The sequence below is a fragment of the Neophocaena asiaeorientalis genome, unplaced genomic scaffold (genome assembly GCF_003031525.2).
Source record: "Neophocaena asiaeorientalis asiaeorientalis breed wild unplaced genomic scaffold, Neophocaena_asiaeorientalis_V1.1 scaffold57, whole genome shotgun sequence".
Classification (NCBI taxonomy): Eukaryota; Metazoa; Chordata; class Mammalia; order Artiodactyla; family Phocoenidae; genus Neophocaena; species Neophocaena asiaeorientalis.
Window position 1 is genome coordinate 226,063 of NW_020172731.1, and position 16,589 is coordinate 242,651.

The 16,589-nt window shown below is 38.4% G+C and overlaps 1 protein-coding gene across 1 annotated transcript in view; it reads right to left on the minus strand.

Annotated features, from left to right (window-relative positions):
• PLCXD3 (phosphatidylinositol specific phospholipase C X domain containing 3) overlaps positions 1-16,589 on the minus strand; it is a 163,613-nt gene that overhangs the window by 47,477 nt on the left and 99,547 nt on the right. The window contains exon 2 of the mRNA XM_024740366.1: positions 5,128-5,836. Coding sequence (XP_024596134.1) covers positions 5,128-5,836 — 709 coding nt within the window. The remainder of the gene's footprint in view (positions 1-5,127; positions 5,837-16,589) is intronic.

The window sequence follows — 16,589 nt, forward strand, 5'->3', positions numbered from 1 at the left end:
CTAATCTGGGACTTTTGAGCAAGGTACTAGACATTTCTCAGGCTCCATTTTCCACCTCTAATGGATGTAATGCCTACTTTGCAAGACTGCAGGGAGGATTAAATGGATACAATTCACGTAAAGCACTTAGCACAGTGCCTGGCACAGAAAGTGGGCTCAACAAATGTAGTTGCCACCCTTTCCCCAGTTGGATAAAAGGTGCTTATTAAAAACCAACCACATCCTTCTTCCTTACCCTCAAGGCAATGACCGTGATCATGAGAATAAATGGGCAGGGCAGTTAGCATAGTATTAAAAAGAGAGCACTTAATAAATCATCATTACTATTACCATTACCATCATCATCATGAGATAAATTGTTGACTTGTATAAACATTTTCTAAATTAATTCGGCTTCAATTTACTTACGAAGATGCACTGCTCCTTAAATATTCTGACAGGTGGTCTAGCTGAATTTTTTTTAACTAAAAAAACCTATAATTTAATAAACTTCCACAAATTAGGGAAGGACTTGACTCAAGTTACACACCTTCTTTTTAAGAACGTGTGAATTCCGTGGGGGTGAGGTGCAAAAGCTGGTGTTTGAAAAATAAATTAAAAATAGGTCTTTAAGAAACTAAAATCTGTGTCTTTTGGCATTGCTAGAATGTAGAGAACGCATCTGCAGTATTTAGAACCGGTGGCCAGATTGAAAGTTACGGTACCTAAATCCAGGCTGGATTTAGTTCCCTGAAAGCCACCCACATCTTCAAACACTGTTTTCTAAATTCATGTGCTTAGAGTTTTGTTAACCCAAATATAGACATAATGAAAAATTATAGTGAAACTAGTCAAATCCAGGATTGTAGGATTTTAGAACTGGAAAGGATCTTGGAGCTAATTGAATTCAAACTCCAAATTTTGCAAATGAAAATATACTAAAGGTCCAGAGAAATCTTAACATTGCCTAGTGACTTCTCCTTTGGTGGCAAAGGACTTTCTCAGTGAGCAGCTTTGGCACAACAGCAAAAGGAAAGTGACAGTAAAAGTCTTTTTTGTGGGCTTTATCACTTGGTGAGAAGAGAAAAATATATTTTGGGGGAGTCAAGTGTTTTTTCACTACCTGTATCAGGAGTAATAAGTTACCTTTGCAAGGCATTATCCAAGGATTGACAATGACCTTTCCAGAAAGCTGAAATATGTCCAAATCAAACCAAACCAAACCTCTGGATTTCACATTAACACCATACACAGAATACAGATTTTGTAACTGGTTTAAAAAGGGGCTTTCTAGTACTGAGACAAACTCCATTGAGAATGCTTATAGCACAAGTATCATGGCCAGGTTCAGATATATTTGCAAGTCATTTGCATAATCCTAGAGAGAAAATAGTTGACTCTACCTATAGGGTCTTCATTTCTACTTTTTAAATTCTTTTCCCACTCTCTCTTTTCACTGGTAAAACTCTACTTTTCCAGATATATAAGCCAGAGGCAAGTGAAAGACTCTGAATTAGAGCAGATGGCTGAGGACATTTTGTCAAAATTAATTCCATGGGCTGTTAATAAGTGTTATCTGAAAAAAAAAAAATCAAGTGCTTGGAAAACATTGTATTAGTTATAATTAAATAGGATTCTTCACTTAAATACTTGTTAGTGCCTTTTATATGCTAATGTGCATTGTGAACCTTTTGGGAGAGTTGTGTGGATATATATTATCATTTTCAACACTCTCCTAAATTATCTGATCGTTATTCTACAAATCCTACTTTGGTAATGCTGTACTAAAGCATTAGTAACCAAAAAGCAGTTCAACGTATAACTTGCAAAGTCCTATTGCATGAAATTGCATAAGAGAGAAAAATGAAAGTCATTTATTCCTTGAGTAGATTTTCCTTCTTGACTTCCCAAAGGCTATTCCCTACACAGGTATGGAGTCAGGATATGGTTCTTGGCCAAATGCAAAGTAGGCAAATGGTACAGAAAAGTGTTTTCCTAAGCCTAGAACTATACAACAGAAGGTAAAGCTGGAAGGGAAGACTCCTTTCATGCCCAATATGTAAATGTTCGAAGTAAAGCTTTTTAAATTAAAGGTGTAGCAAGAATGAACAGAATTAGAGTCAGCCATTCCCCAGACCCCTCCTGTCCCCTTCCCACCTCTACTGGGGATTCCTCAAAATCTGGAAGCTCTATGGGGTAGGTTTGAAAACAACACATTCTTACGTGTATATAATTCCCTTATTTTTAAGTATGTAAGGTAAGTTGTTATTTTTGAGAACAATTAATTTTTATAGAAAGTGGTTCTATTAAAGAAAAAGTCTTCTTGTTCTGATGAATACGTTGATGGGACTAACTGAATGTAGGCTTAGGGCCAGGGAGAGAGGTGAATAGTTTGGTGCAATAATCTAGAGGAGAGTGTAGCGTCTCCAACGCAATATGGGGTCAGGGGAAGAAAACAGATGAGGAAAGGACAGAAAGGGGGTAGAGGAGAGGATTCAGTCAGAGGACTAGAGTCTAGGGTGAAAAGTGGTACAGATGTCTCAGAAGATATTCCAGGTCAGGAGATTTGTAATTCCAGATGAGTCTAAAATTCAACTTTAAGGCATCTACATTATTATGATTATAAAACCTCCCTTTTATGCTCAGATCTTCAGTAAAGTCCAAATAAACCACTGTATAGAAATTGAGCAAGAAGCAAGTTTCATGTCTCAGGTTATAGAGGGTGGGACATGGATAGGCCACATGGAACAATCAATCCATAAAATTACATAATCCAGAAGCAACAAGGGCTCGTTCCATAAGAATGTAAGAAATCTAGACATCAGCAGAAATCTTAGGGAAGGCTTTACACTTGCATAGAGTGTACAGTGAGGTTCCCCAGTAAGGGTTGGGGATCTTACTTCAATTGAAAGAACAGGGAGATCCCAGCAAATACCTGAATAACAGAAGGAAGTTATACTTTTGCATGGAGGAATACTTCCTCTCCAAGGACCTGTGGCTTTCATTGCCAAAAAATGCAGTATCCCCCAAACGAGTTAACTTATATTCCTAATGATCAACTGGATCTACTTGGATGCCTTTCTAGCACTTTAAATTTAGCATAATCCTGATTGTATCTTCTCCCTGTCCGCCCCAAGTCCCTGTATCTTTGTTTCTTGCTTCTTTGAATGCATCCATCACTCATTCTATTTCTCAAGAAGAAACTTTATTCTCCCCTCTTTTCTTTCATTCACGCCACATAGCTAAATAGTCATCCAACTTTTGCTGTCGCATACTGTCCCCGTCTACATTTTCTCCCTTCTTCAGTTTAGCTTGCATATCCTTGCTAAAATGGTTCCAAGCACCTCTTAACTGCTTGCTTTCTCCACTCCATCTACCCTCCATGCTCCACCAATTATCTACCCAAAATTCACATCTGGTCAAGTCACTCCACCACTAAATATCATTTGCTAGCTCCCCATTGCTCATAGGATGACGTTCCCTGTAGCCTGGCTTTTAGCCATCCTCAGTGCCAGTTCCTAAGCTCCGACCAGTGCCGGCTACAACCCCAGAGCCCTCCTCCACCTCACCTGTGATGGTGACATTTTTTTCTCTTTTATATGTTATGATTTATTATATTTAATATGGTAAAATTTAGATTCATTATAATTTAATCTCTCATCACTTTAAGTTGTACAATTCATTAACTATATCCTCTAGACTGTGCAAGAAGGCTTTTAGCCTTCTTGCAAATGTGTTCCTGCCCCACTACAAATTTCATCTGCCATTCTCCACCATATAGCATTTTCACCTCTAAAGGCCACCCACAGCATTTTCACCTCTGAATCTTCTCTCCTCCTTTTCTTGTCTTTCCCTACAAGACCTTGTGCAAAACATTCGTTCTCTGCCTCTTTACCATAATTCAAAATATCAGTTAAAGTTAAAAATAAAAGGTGTGATAGGAATTGTGCTTGTTCTTCAATGTTTGCCTTGTTTAATACTTTAACTCAAAAGAATAAATAATATGTACAATGCTACATGTTGTATCAGGGGAATGAATTACAAAGATCTTTGGTGATTGCTAATGACACCTCACAGGTGACTATATGTATGTCTGGGCTTGACCAATGGAATGCCTACTCTCTGGAGATTGATTCTTGCTAACGATTGATTCTTGCTAACAATGTAGTGTAAAGGCATAGAATACAGCTTGAGAAAAATGGTGCTTGAGTCTTTGTTTCATCATTCATTGTCCAAGTGGCTTTAGGCAAAACATTTCACTTCTCTGAACTTTAATTTTTATCTGTTATACAGTATCTACTTCCCAGGATTGTTATGCAGATCAAATGGAATCAAGTATGTGAAAATACTCTGAAAAAAGTAGAGAAAGGGCTTTGTAATCTATAAAATGCTATGCAAATGTGAAAAGGAGTGCTATGAAAAGATAACTGGACATGGGGTCAAAATGCATGGTGCAGGGATTCCCTGGCAGTCCAGTGGTTAGGACTCCATCTGTGCTTCCACTGCAGGGGGCCCAGGTTCGACCCCTGGTTAGGTAACTAAGATCCCGCAAGCTGCATGGTGTGGTCAAAACAAAACAAAAACAAACACAAACAAACAAAAACCATGGTGCTGTGGGTTGACCTGTGTCCTACAAAATGACATATTCAAGTCCTAATCCCCAGTACCTGTAAGTGTGACCTTATTTAGAAATAGGGCATTTGCAGATGTAATTAAATTAAGATGAGATCACTAAGGTGGGCCCTAATCCAATATGACTAGTCATTATAAGAAGAGAAGACAGAGAAGCGGGGAAGAATGCCATGTAAAGGTGGGTGCAGAGACTGGAGTGATGCATCTGTAAGCTAAGAACCACAATGGATGCCAACCATCGCCAGAAGTTAATGCAGAGGCATGGAAAAGATTCTCCTTCAAAGCTCTCAGCAGGAGCCAGTCCTGCTGACACCTTGATTTCAGACTTCTAGCTTCTGGAACTGAAGGATGGTAAATTTCTTTTGTTTTTAAGCTACCCAGCAGCCTGTGATACTTTGTTGTGGCAGCCCTAGGAAACTAACTCACATGGGTGTGAATTAACTCCATCACTAATTAACTATTTGAATTTGAGTTTAATTATTTAAAAATTTCCCCTGATAACTTAAGGACACTTACCTTTCTGTGATTGTTTCTCTGAGACCACTGGCCACCCCTTTGACCACGGTGCTAGCTTTGGGGGTCAGCACCACCTGAGATATAAAAAATGATCCCTTCTTCCTTCTCTCAGTGATGGATGCCTGAAGAAACTGGATCAGTTTTTCCGGGTCTGTGGTGTTGGCCCAAGGTGCTGGCATCATCTGCCCAGGCCAGAGAAAGGGTACTTCCAGAGCCACTGGACTGTGGTAGAAGACGAGCACTTGGTAGTCCTTCTCCCACAGGTACTTTAGACTCACTTCCTGGGCAAAAATCGCTGGGCACATTTTATTTCCATAGATGTCTTTCAGCATTTGGACGAGTTTTTCATGGTGATACTTCTGCATCCCATAAAAGTGGTTGAAGTCCAAGAATACTACCTCCTTATGGTGATCTGTGAGGAATGCATTGATCTCCTCAAGGCCTTCATTGACTTTGGCACTGAACAAACCATGAGCAAAGTAGAGTTCATTGTCGGGGTCTCTAGGCTTGGTGGAAATTCGAAGGTCAAAATAACGGATCCCAGCTCCTAGCTGACCAGTAAAGTTCATGGTTTGAGTGGCTAGCCATTTCCGCATCAGCTTTTTCGCCACAGTTCCAAACACAGAGACAAAATTCTGGACAGTTTCTGGCTGTTCAGGCCCCACTGGAGAGGCTTCATCAATGTAGAAGCTGAAGGAATCATGAGATCCTAGAAGAATAACAAGGCACAATGTGGTTACATTTCAGTCCTTTGTCCTTCCCAACTTCTTTCCCTCTTGCCATGTCCATATCTCTCCCTCAAATGAGCCAAAGGAAATACTAAGGAATATTTACCTAGTACATTCGAATGTCTTAGAAGGGTCTTTTTTTATAACCTAGTATAGTAGTACATGGAGGACTTCAACTGACCAAATGGTTTGTAAAATGATAAGAAAAAAATCCCAACTAATCAATTTTTTAAAATTCAAAAGATCATCTTCTACTTCTGTAAACCAAGAATTTAATATATTCATTAGGGTTGGTTTTCCATATAGGTAGCATAAGTGACCATTCATAAAGTACAATTTATAGGAACTCACCAGTTCCCAAATACTTTGTCTACAATCTTGCCCTTTCCCTCTATTTTGGGTTGATTGTAAGCCTAGAGGGCTTGTTTCAATGAATAAAGAAGACCTTTTCACAGGTAGATGATCAGTGTTACGTCCTGCACTTTGGAAAGCACAAGAGGTCACGGGAATAAAGGAGGGGAGAAATAAGGCAAGAGGACGGTACAATTTCTGATATTTTAACATCATTCTTGACCTGCATTTGGGCAATTGTGAATGTAGATGAAGTCAGGTACTTTTTACATATTGAATAAACAATTATTTTTTTCTTGCAAATTAACACAACTGACGGTATTTAAAAATTAACTAGTAGACTATTTTCTTCACAGATATTTCCTCTCTACAGTGAATGCTCTCTTTGGAGTTGCTTGCAAATTTAGAAGAATTTCTTCCTAGGGAGAACTTATTTAATTATTTATTTTTGGCAGTTACAAATATCAAACCTCCAGAAATGTAGCAATGAACATGTGTATGATTTGCCTGTAAGTACAGAGTGCCATTTAAAATATCATTGGACACAATAAAGGAAAATTATTTCATTTTAATTTTAGAGACACAGATGTAGAGAACAAATGTATGGACACCAAGGGGGAAAATGGCAGGGTGTGGTGGTGGTGGGATGAATTGGGAGATTGAGATTGACATATATACACTAATATGTATAAAATGGATAACTAATAAGAACCTGCTGTATAAAAAATAAATTAAATTACATTAAAAAATATTCAGAAACATTACAGAGAATCTTCACTTAAAAGTTCTTTTAAATAATTTTTTTTTTTTTTTTTGCGGTACGCGGGCCTCTCACTGTCGTGGCCTCTCCCGTTGCAGAGCACAGGCTCCGGACGCGCAGGCTCAGCGGCCATGGCTCACGGGCCCAGCCGCTCCGCGGTATGTGGGATCCTCCCAGACCGGGGCACGAACCCGTGTCCCCTGCATCAGCAGGTGGATTCTCAACCACTGCGCCACCAGGGAAGCCCTTAAATAATTTTTAAAGGTAAATGTAAGATTACCAGATCAAAATAAAGTTCTTTTGACTTTGAAAAAAAAAAATCCTCCTTTACTTCTTGGTAAAATTAAATTAATGTATTCTGGATTTTTCACACATTAGAAAAGGCAGATGTCATTATTCCCCATCTGTTACTCAGGCTTCCTTACACCTTGTTGCTCACTCCTGATTTACATCCATTGAAGTACAGCTTTTTCTAGATTTTTCACTCTTCCAACCCAAGATGTGTACTTGTGCACGTGCATGCGCACACACACACACACACACACACACACACACACACACACACCTGTAAGTTTATTATCATCTCAGGGCCTTTAACTGTTAAGCTATTTGAAGCAAAATTTTTTAGTGATGCAATATTTATCTTTGTCTATATTCCACATCTATGTCAATCTATATCTCTATGCCTATAGAGACATATCTATTTATCTATGTCTAGCAGTAAACAGACTACAGTAATTACAAGAGTATGGATATTAGACACCATGGTGGGTTGTTAGAAAAAATAGTTTGAAACATACTTTGATACCTTGTAAATCATAACCTTTCAAGACTTGGAACAGATAATTCCTCAGAATTATTGGAATTTTTCAAACAATGAAAGGTAACCCCAAAATATAGAAATGCCACATTTACTTTCATCCGGAACTATCTGATCTATTTATCTTTAGTAGATGGTATGGGAAGAAAATGTCAGCACTTTCTGGATAAGGAAAACTGTCAGTTTGGATCTGGCATTGGCAAATTTTAATAGGGATTTAAATTGCTGCATGTTGATTTATTAGTTTCTGTTCAGTGAATGGCTAATATAAATGAAGAAACTAAACTGTACTATGGTTTAATATACAGAAAGATTATGTTTAAAGAAAGAAATAAAAAAGTGAGCTTAAGAAGAGTTATAATGGGCTTCCCTGGTGGCGCAGGGGTTGAGAGTCCGCCTGTCGATGCAGGGGACACAGGTTCGTGCCCCGGTCCGGGAGGATCCCACATGCTGCAGAGTGGCTGGGCCCGTGAGCCATGGCCACTGAGCCTGCGTGTCCGGAGCCTGTGCTCCGCGACGGGAGAGGCCACAACAGTGAGAGGCCCGCGTACCAAAAAAAATGAGTTATAATGAAATGATCTAGGATTGGATTAAAATAAGTATAAATAAATAAATAAACCCTCAAAATAAGGGTTAATTTATAAAATTTTAAATTAATTTATAGGCACGTGAAGAAAAGGTGGATGAAAGTAATTAGTTACTTCTGTAATCTAATAGAAGACATAATTGGAAGCACACAGAAAGGGAATTAAATATGACTAGACTTCTTTCAGAAATGAGTTGCTCCTTGTTTTTGACGCGTTACTAGAAATATTAATTTGTTATTAAGGCCAAAATAAGGTAATATTAAAAATAAAAATTAAAAACAGATAACAGGCAGAAGGAGAAACCACTGATACCGCCACCAGTATTTGTTCTAAGCTTGATGAACAGAATTATTCACCAGATGCAAATATTATTTGAAGAGAATTAAATTATCAATCAACATAAAACACTATCTATGCATTTTGGGAGAAAATACATAATCTAACATTGGCCAAGAAAGAATATTTTCAAGACCTTTACTTTCATTTGGAATAGTAGTTCCTCCCAAATTTCAAAATTTCCTCTAAACCATGAAGCTTTCTATTTGTTTGAACTTAAAACAAAAATACAGCACTACTACTTTATGACTTTCAATAACAGAGAAAGCCTCTGGCCCAGCCCTGTGTCTTTAAAATCAGGGAGCCTGCCCATGAGCAAAACAGTGCTAAACACTATTTCTTTGTTCTAAATCCACAACTTGTGTGCCTTATCTGGTCTAATATTTTGCTTCTACACTGGTTCAGTGTTCCTGTCCTCTTGTCCTCTTATTCTTATTTTATCTACCGCCCAAACTCGTAACTTGGACATGATACTTAAAGTTGCTCCTTTGATTCTGAACTTAGCCTTTCAATTTTGGCTTTGATTTGTCCTCTCTACTTAGACAAGAGCTGGTCACTCCCATTATGAACCCAGGCCAGTCAAGTTCCTTTGCTCTGGCTCTGAATAAGCGAATGGAATGGAAGAGGTTATTTTCTTTCATTTCTTAGAAACAGCCACTTTTATTAGTTTCTCCTTAGTCGGCTACATCATTCCCTCATTCAGACAGTAGGCATACTTCTAAGACAGACCTTAACATTCCCTGCCATCCTGACATTTACATCTCTCTGTTGAGTGTAGGTCCAATCTAGTGACTTTTTTCTAATAAATTAAATAACACAAACATGATGGGATACCACTTCTGAGATTATGCTGCAAAAGACTGTGACTTCCATCATGCTACTCTTTCTCTTGCTGGTTTTGATGAAGCAAACTGCTGTGTTGCAAAGGTCCATGTAACAAAGACCTGGGGATGGCCTCCAGTCAGCAGCAAGTTAGGAACAGAGCCCCTCAGTCCAACAGTCCTCAAAGATCTGAATCCTTCAATAGCCACTGAGTAACCTTGGAAGTACATCCTGCCCCAGTGGGATCTTGACTGCAGCCTTGTGAGAGATCTTGAAGCAGAGGATTCAGTTAATATTTGTCTAGACTCCTGACCCACAGAAACTGTGTGTTGTTTTAAGTGACTAAGTTTGGGGATAATTTGTTACATAGCAATAGTTAACTAATGAAAGCTATAACAACCCTTTGGGGTTAATGAGGGCATTTGAGGTCTACAAACCCAAGTGCCTAATATAAGAACTTGAAATGTTAATGAAGAGAAATTAAATTTAAAATGTTCATACGCACTTCTTTATGCTTGTAAACTATGTATCAGATAAGAGAAAGAGTGAAAGAAATCAAGTTGGTTTAAAAAGTTTTCTTGAATGGAGGAGTTACTCCATTCTGCATTCTGGTATGGATGATCTTAGATGTCATATAGTCTAATCAGCTAGAATGCAGCATCCATTTTATTAACTCAACAGTGTAAGGGATCTGTGTGATCATCTCATTTTTATGGTCTCTTGTAGTACTGAACTTAACATCTCATCCTATAATTTGCTGTGGTAGGAAGACTTCTAGGATGGCTCCCCAAACTTCCATCCCCTGTTATAGATGTCCTGTATAATCCCCTCCACTTGAACATGGTAAATATGAGGGATATCATTCTCATGATTATGTTCCAGTATGTGGAAGAGGTTTTTTTTTTCAGATGTAATTAAGGTCCCTAATCAGTTGGCTTTGTGTTAACTAAAGAGAGATTATCCTGAGTGGACCTAATGTAAGCAGGTAAGCCCATCAAACAGAGACAACAAGCAGCAGCAGATGTTCTGTTGTCCTTAAGAAACAAAATGTAATGTGGTAGAGAGGACCATGTGGCAGTTGAAGTGATTAATAGCCTACCAAAATGATATGAAAATTACTTTGAGCTGAATATATCTGAACAAGCAGCAGCCGCAGACAGAAACATTATCTAAATTTAAATAGAACCTCTGAAAATATAGTTACCATTGACTTCCCTCCCAGGGAGTTACTTGATTGGGGAAAAACAAAAACAAAAAACGACACTTAGCACCAGAAGTGTGAATTCAGCTGCTTGTTAGAATTAAAAAAAAAAAAAAAATAGAACCTTTCATACTCTCCCACTGAAGCCCTATCTACCCCTCTTTTGTTAAGTTTAGTATATAAGCCTTTTCTTTCTGGTTATTCCAGTGAGTTACTAGTCTCTGAGTGCTTCTGCATGTACACTGTGCATGCATAAATAAACATTGTCTTTTCTCCTGTTAATCTATCTATTGTTGATTCATTTGTAGACCACCAATCACTGGACCCAAGCTGGAAGAGGAAAAGATTTCCTTCTTATGAAGTGAAGAGTTGGTAGCTTCTAGGAGCTGAGGGCCACAGTGCTACAACTCAAAGAACTACATTCTGCCAACAATCAGCAAGCTTTCAAAAGGATCCTTAGCCTCAAATGAAATTACAGCCTTGGCCAATATTTTGATTTCAGACTGATGCAGCCTGGTCTTAATATTAAATTAGGCAATACAGTACTTTGAAAACAGCATTGAATGTGTTGGAAGACTAGGCTCAAATTTGAGCTCAGTTACTAACTCAAAGTTTAACACTGGAGGGTCATCAGATTGTTAACTCTTCTGGTTTCGGATTTTCCAATTTGTTTAATTAAGATACTCTCCACACCTACTTCATATGATTCTTACAAGGAAGAAATGAACCCATGTTCATGAAGATTCCATAAAAGAACTATAAAACTTAAATTACAATTATTTTCATATGGTGATATACCTAGTCACAAAACATCTATTCACTTGTGGCTAAGAAAAACATTGCCTAGACAAACACACACTGGGACATCTGTGCAAGCAGGAACGGAAATGATTTAAGTTGCAGGATTTAGACTTATGTAAATGTTTTTTGAAAATAAGATTCTTATCCTTCACTTGTCTAAGATTTAGCAAATGTAGGACAATCAACATTATCACATTTCTTGTTGCTTTGAACAGCAGCTAAATATTTACATTCTGCCATGTTAAGAAAATTGATCTGTTATGTATATTAAGTACTACCTCTCTTCCATTCAATATCTTTCCAGTATTATTTATAAAAGCTCTTTGAGATGGAGTTCTGGTTGGTCTCTCAGTTTGGCCACAGTTCCATTTCAAATTCTGCAAAATTATGGGTTTAATAAACATCAAAGAAAACGCATCAAGTTCATTTCATCTGTGAACCTTCAGAACAAGAAGGCCCAGGAGGCTAAGGTTTGACATGCTCATGAGTGTGCAATTCTGATATCTATATCCTGATCTTAGAATTCAGGCTCTGACTCCATCAATATAAGAACTGCTCCTCTCCTGGTCTCTGCAGGGCAGTAAGCTTGCTTGCAAAAGTTTATGCATGGCACTCTGTATTTCCCTTCCCTTGCCTGTTTTATTCCTGTTTTATTAGCACAGCGCCAAGGTTTTTAAGATTCCTGCTTTCAGGGAACAGGTTTCCTGTGTATTTGATATCTTGGTACCTTTTGTGATTATAAGGCCAACACCACAGGAGTAGGGAAGCATATGTACCTGCAATCTGTGAACCGAAAGAAGACTGCTGGATGAAGGGGTGAAAGAGTATATTTAGCTTTTGACGCCCTTTTCTAGGGTAGAAGATAAGCAGGTGTTAGTACCTCCACTTTCCATGGGAAGAGACAGAGTTCTGGAGTGAAGCTTACCCACTGGTCTTCCCTTCATGAAAGTCTCAGTCCTAGTCTTCTTCTGCAACTTACATGTACTCCCTTCTCTGTGGCAAAGCCTTTGTTCACTCATGGTGGTCTTCCTTTCCCCTGAATTCACAGTTCGTCTAGTCGGCAGCTCCTTCTCATCAACCAGTACCAGTTATTAGATGTTGTAACTAATGCTCATTATGTTCATTGAATTTTTATTCAGTCTTTATATCTTGCTCTCCACCTGAAATCCCCCAACATACACATTGATTTTAATCTAGATTGGAAGCTTCCCCAAAAGAAAAAACTATCTCCTGTGCCCACTACTGTATCCAGCTTTATAAATATAAAAACATTTGGTTCAAGTCAATGGGTCAAAATTGTTCACATGGGATATGCCATAAAAGCAAAATCACTATTTCTACTAATAACCATTTTTACAGATTAGGCCATTATTATTGACCCCCTTTTTCTTTACTATTTCCTTTCAGATTTCTCAGAAAATTAGTCTACACAGCCTGGCTCTCTCTCCCTAACTTTGGTTCCATTTGTAACTGCTGTAATCACACTATCATGATTGTAACTCATATAAAACCTCTGTGAAATATCCTCAGTGACTACTAAAGAAACTCACCAGCCTTCTGTGATCTCATTCCTAAATCCTAGCCCAGAGCTTAGCAGCCATTTAAGTTAACATTGTTGAGTAAAGGAATGAGTGAGTCCTGCTCAGCCTTGCTGGAACATTTGATACTGCTATACTTCCTTCTTGAAATATTTTCCCCCTTTGGCTTTTTAGCCATGACTCTTTCCTAGTTTTTCTACTTTCTTGTAACTGTCCTTTCTCAGTCTCCTTCTGCCGCCTCTCGCTGCTCTTCCAATTCCTAAACGAGAGTGTTACCCGAAGTTCTATTCAAGACTTCAACTTGCTCCATGCTTCTTCCTAGGGTGATCTCATTCATTTCTTTGGCCTCATGCCTTATAATAGATGCATAATAAATTGATCCCATCTAATCTGACCTCCATTACAGATTCCCTGTCTGCCTATCAGGTAACTAAATTTCATTGCTCCATGGGAAACTTAAACTTAAAATGTTTTAGATGAAGCATAGTATCTTCCCCTTCAAACCTGCTCCTTTATATGTGTCCCTATCATACTTATCTCATATTCCTTCCATCTCATCCTTGGATTCATCTTGAATTATTACCTGCCCCTCAAACCTCACATTCAGTCAGCCTTAAAGTCGCATTGTACTGACCTCCAAATCCTCTCTCAGATATGGCCTCTTCTTTTTTCCATTCCATTGCCAATGGCCTGGTTTCCAGTTGGGACCACTGACATAGCTTTTAGGTAATGTTCCCTTTATCCTAGCTACTACCATTTAACCTTCCTCTTCAGGCATTATCCTGCCTCAGCCTCTAGAATGGACTTAATCTTAGAAAAAAAGCTATAGAATTGATTTCAGACAATAGAGTGGCACGTCTCATCAAATTCCTCTTGCTCTCTGTCTCACTTTTATTAACAGGAATCTGGCCTTGGTAACTTATCCAGTATTCAAGTCTTCTAAGGAAATTATTTTCTCTTATGACTCCATCCCACCCTTAGGATACTGAAATTTCACCACTAAATGTTAGGCTGGTAAGTAGAACTTAGTTATGTGTTGAGTCTCTCTGCCTGTTGGTGTTCCTTCAGTATCATCGACTCCAGAGTACTAATTAGTCAGCTCCATTCCCTGTTACCTTGTACTAAAATCCCTAAACACAACTCTGTGTGGACTCTGGCCTTGAGAGGGTACAAACCTGATTGATGGCATATAGGACTCTGACCTCAGCACGTGATCATCTCTGCAGGTAGATCTGTACTGCCCCATTCCTGGTAGCACTTAATAAACAAAACCTCCTGTTGGTTTCTGACTGTAATAGAGTAGGGAACATACACAGATTATGAAAAAATATTAATTCTCAAATCACTTTTACTTGATTTGGAAGTCAGTCAATTCTCTCCAATTGTAACTACACAATGCTCAATCTGACAGAAAAAAATGTCAAAATCAATTATTTGGTTATTATTTGACAACCTACAATTAATCTCATTAATTTTTTTCCCCCATCGATTAAAGTGATCGGTTATTTGGATTTTTCAGAGACAAAGGCCAAACCTTGAGGAATAAGGATCACTCCTTATTCCTGTCATGTAATCTTGCTTCAGTCCTCCAGCACATGATCAGGGCTTTGTGGACAAAACAAGCAATTTCGTGTCATCAGAGATAATGCACAATATGTAATACAAACTAAAACACTTCTAAAACTGAACAGATAATTTAAAACTACACACTTGTAATTTAATATTTGTACTTCACTTGACATAAATGTATAGGAAATACAATTTTTAATATTAAATTAAACCCGACACATCTTGTAGAACACTGAGATTAATCCTTTTGTAAAGGAAAAATCAAAATGACCATGCTGTGTTTTCTCCTTGGATAAATCTGTATCTTTCATATTGTGTAAAGCCTCACTCAGCACGTCTCAGAGACAGTAAGCTGAAGTAAATGAGGTTGGTTTCTTTACTTTTAAGTCTTTTGATCCAGGATCCCAGATGCTAAATTTGAGAAGCCTTATTACATGAATGCCTCCCAGTAGAGAAGCTCAATATTCATCACAATTTCTTTAAACTTGCTGGGTCATTTCTTTAAACCAATAGAGGAGCTGACAGTGAATAGTTTAGAACGGCAGCCTTTCAGTCAAGGGGCGGAAAAGAAAGCCTGCTCCAACAGCCACCCTTGGTGAAACTTATTAAACCTCTTTTTCATATAGATTTCCTTTTAAGGACTATCAATAGGGTGGTCTGAAAAATAATTAAAAGACACCCTAAGAAATAAAGAATCCCTAAATTACCGATAACTTCCCATAAACCAGCTCAGCTATACATTCTCCCTCTCCACTGCAGCATCTGCCTGGACCATTCTCAGCTGAGAGTCAAATGGAATCATTCCCTGAGGTTTTGCTGTGTACAGGAACTGCTAAGCCAGGGATAACAGTATCCCAAACTTCTAAATCTGCCAGCATAGCATTGGTGAGGGCAGCTTCCTAAATGGGAAGGTCCTGAGACCAGGAAGAATCTATATATGAAATATAAAGATTTAAGAGGAAAATCAATAGAGCAGCAATACTGTTAGGTAATCAGAAAGACCAATAACCCATCTGTTTCCCTAGAGAAGTGGTATTTAACCAGGGTTGATTTTGATCTAGGAAATATTTGACAACACCTGGAGATGTTTTGTGTTGTTATAAGTGAAGGGGGCAGTGCTACTGGCATTGAGTGGGTAGAGGGCCAGAGATGCAGCTGACCATCCTGCAATGCACTGGACAGCTTCCACAACAAAGAATGAACCAGCCCAAAATGTCTGTACAGTAGTCCCCCTCATCTGCAGGGGATATGTTCCAAGACACCCAGTGGATGCCTGAAACCATGAATAGTATCAAATCCTATATATACTATGTTTTTTCCTATACGGACATACATATGATAAAGTTTAACTTATAAATTAGGCACAGTAAGAAACTATCTGAATTGCCAGCATCACTACTCTTGCACTTTCGGGCCTTTATTAAGTAAAATAAGTGTTTCTTGGAACACAAGCGCTGAGATACCATGGCAGTCTATCTGATAACCAAGATGGCTAAGTGACCAATGGGCGGGATACCCTGCTCAAAGGGATGATTCACTGCCAAGGTGGGACAGAGTGGTCAGCACGAGGTTTCATCACACTACGTAAACAGTGAGCAACTTAAAACTTATGAATTGTTCATTTCTGGAATTTTCCATGTAATATTTTTGGGCCAGAGATGACCCGGATAACTGAAACCTCAAAAAGCAGAATAAGGGGGGACTATTGTACTAACAAGGTTGAGAAAGCTTGCTCTAGTTGAAATTGTATAGGCAGATAAAGTAATTTCCAGAAGCAGAAACCAAACATGGAATTGTCTCCCTCCACCCACACACACATTTTCCCACAGTAAAACTCATCTCTCACATGCTTCTCATTGTGCCATTTTACTTGGAAGGTATTCTGAATACTTACAGCAAGTAAAACCATCACACATGAAGCACTGCTTTTTTTTTTTTTTTTTTTTTTC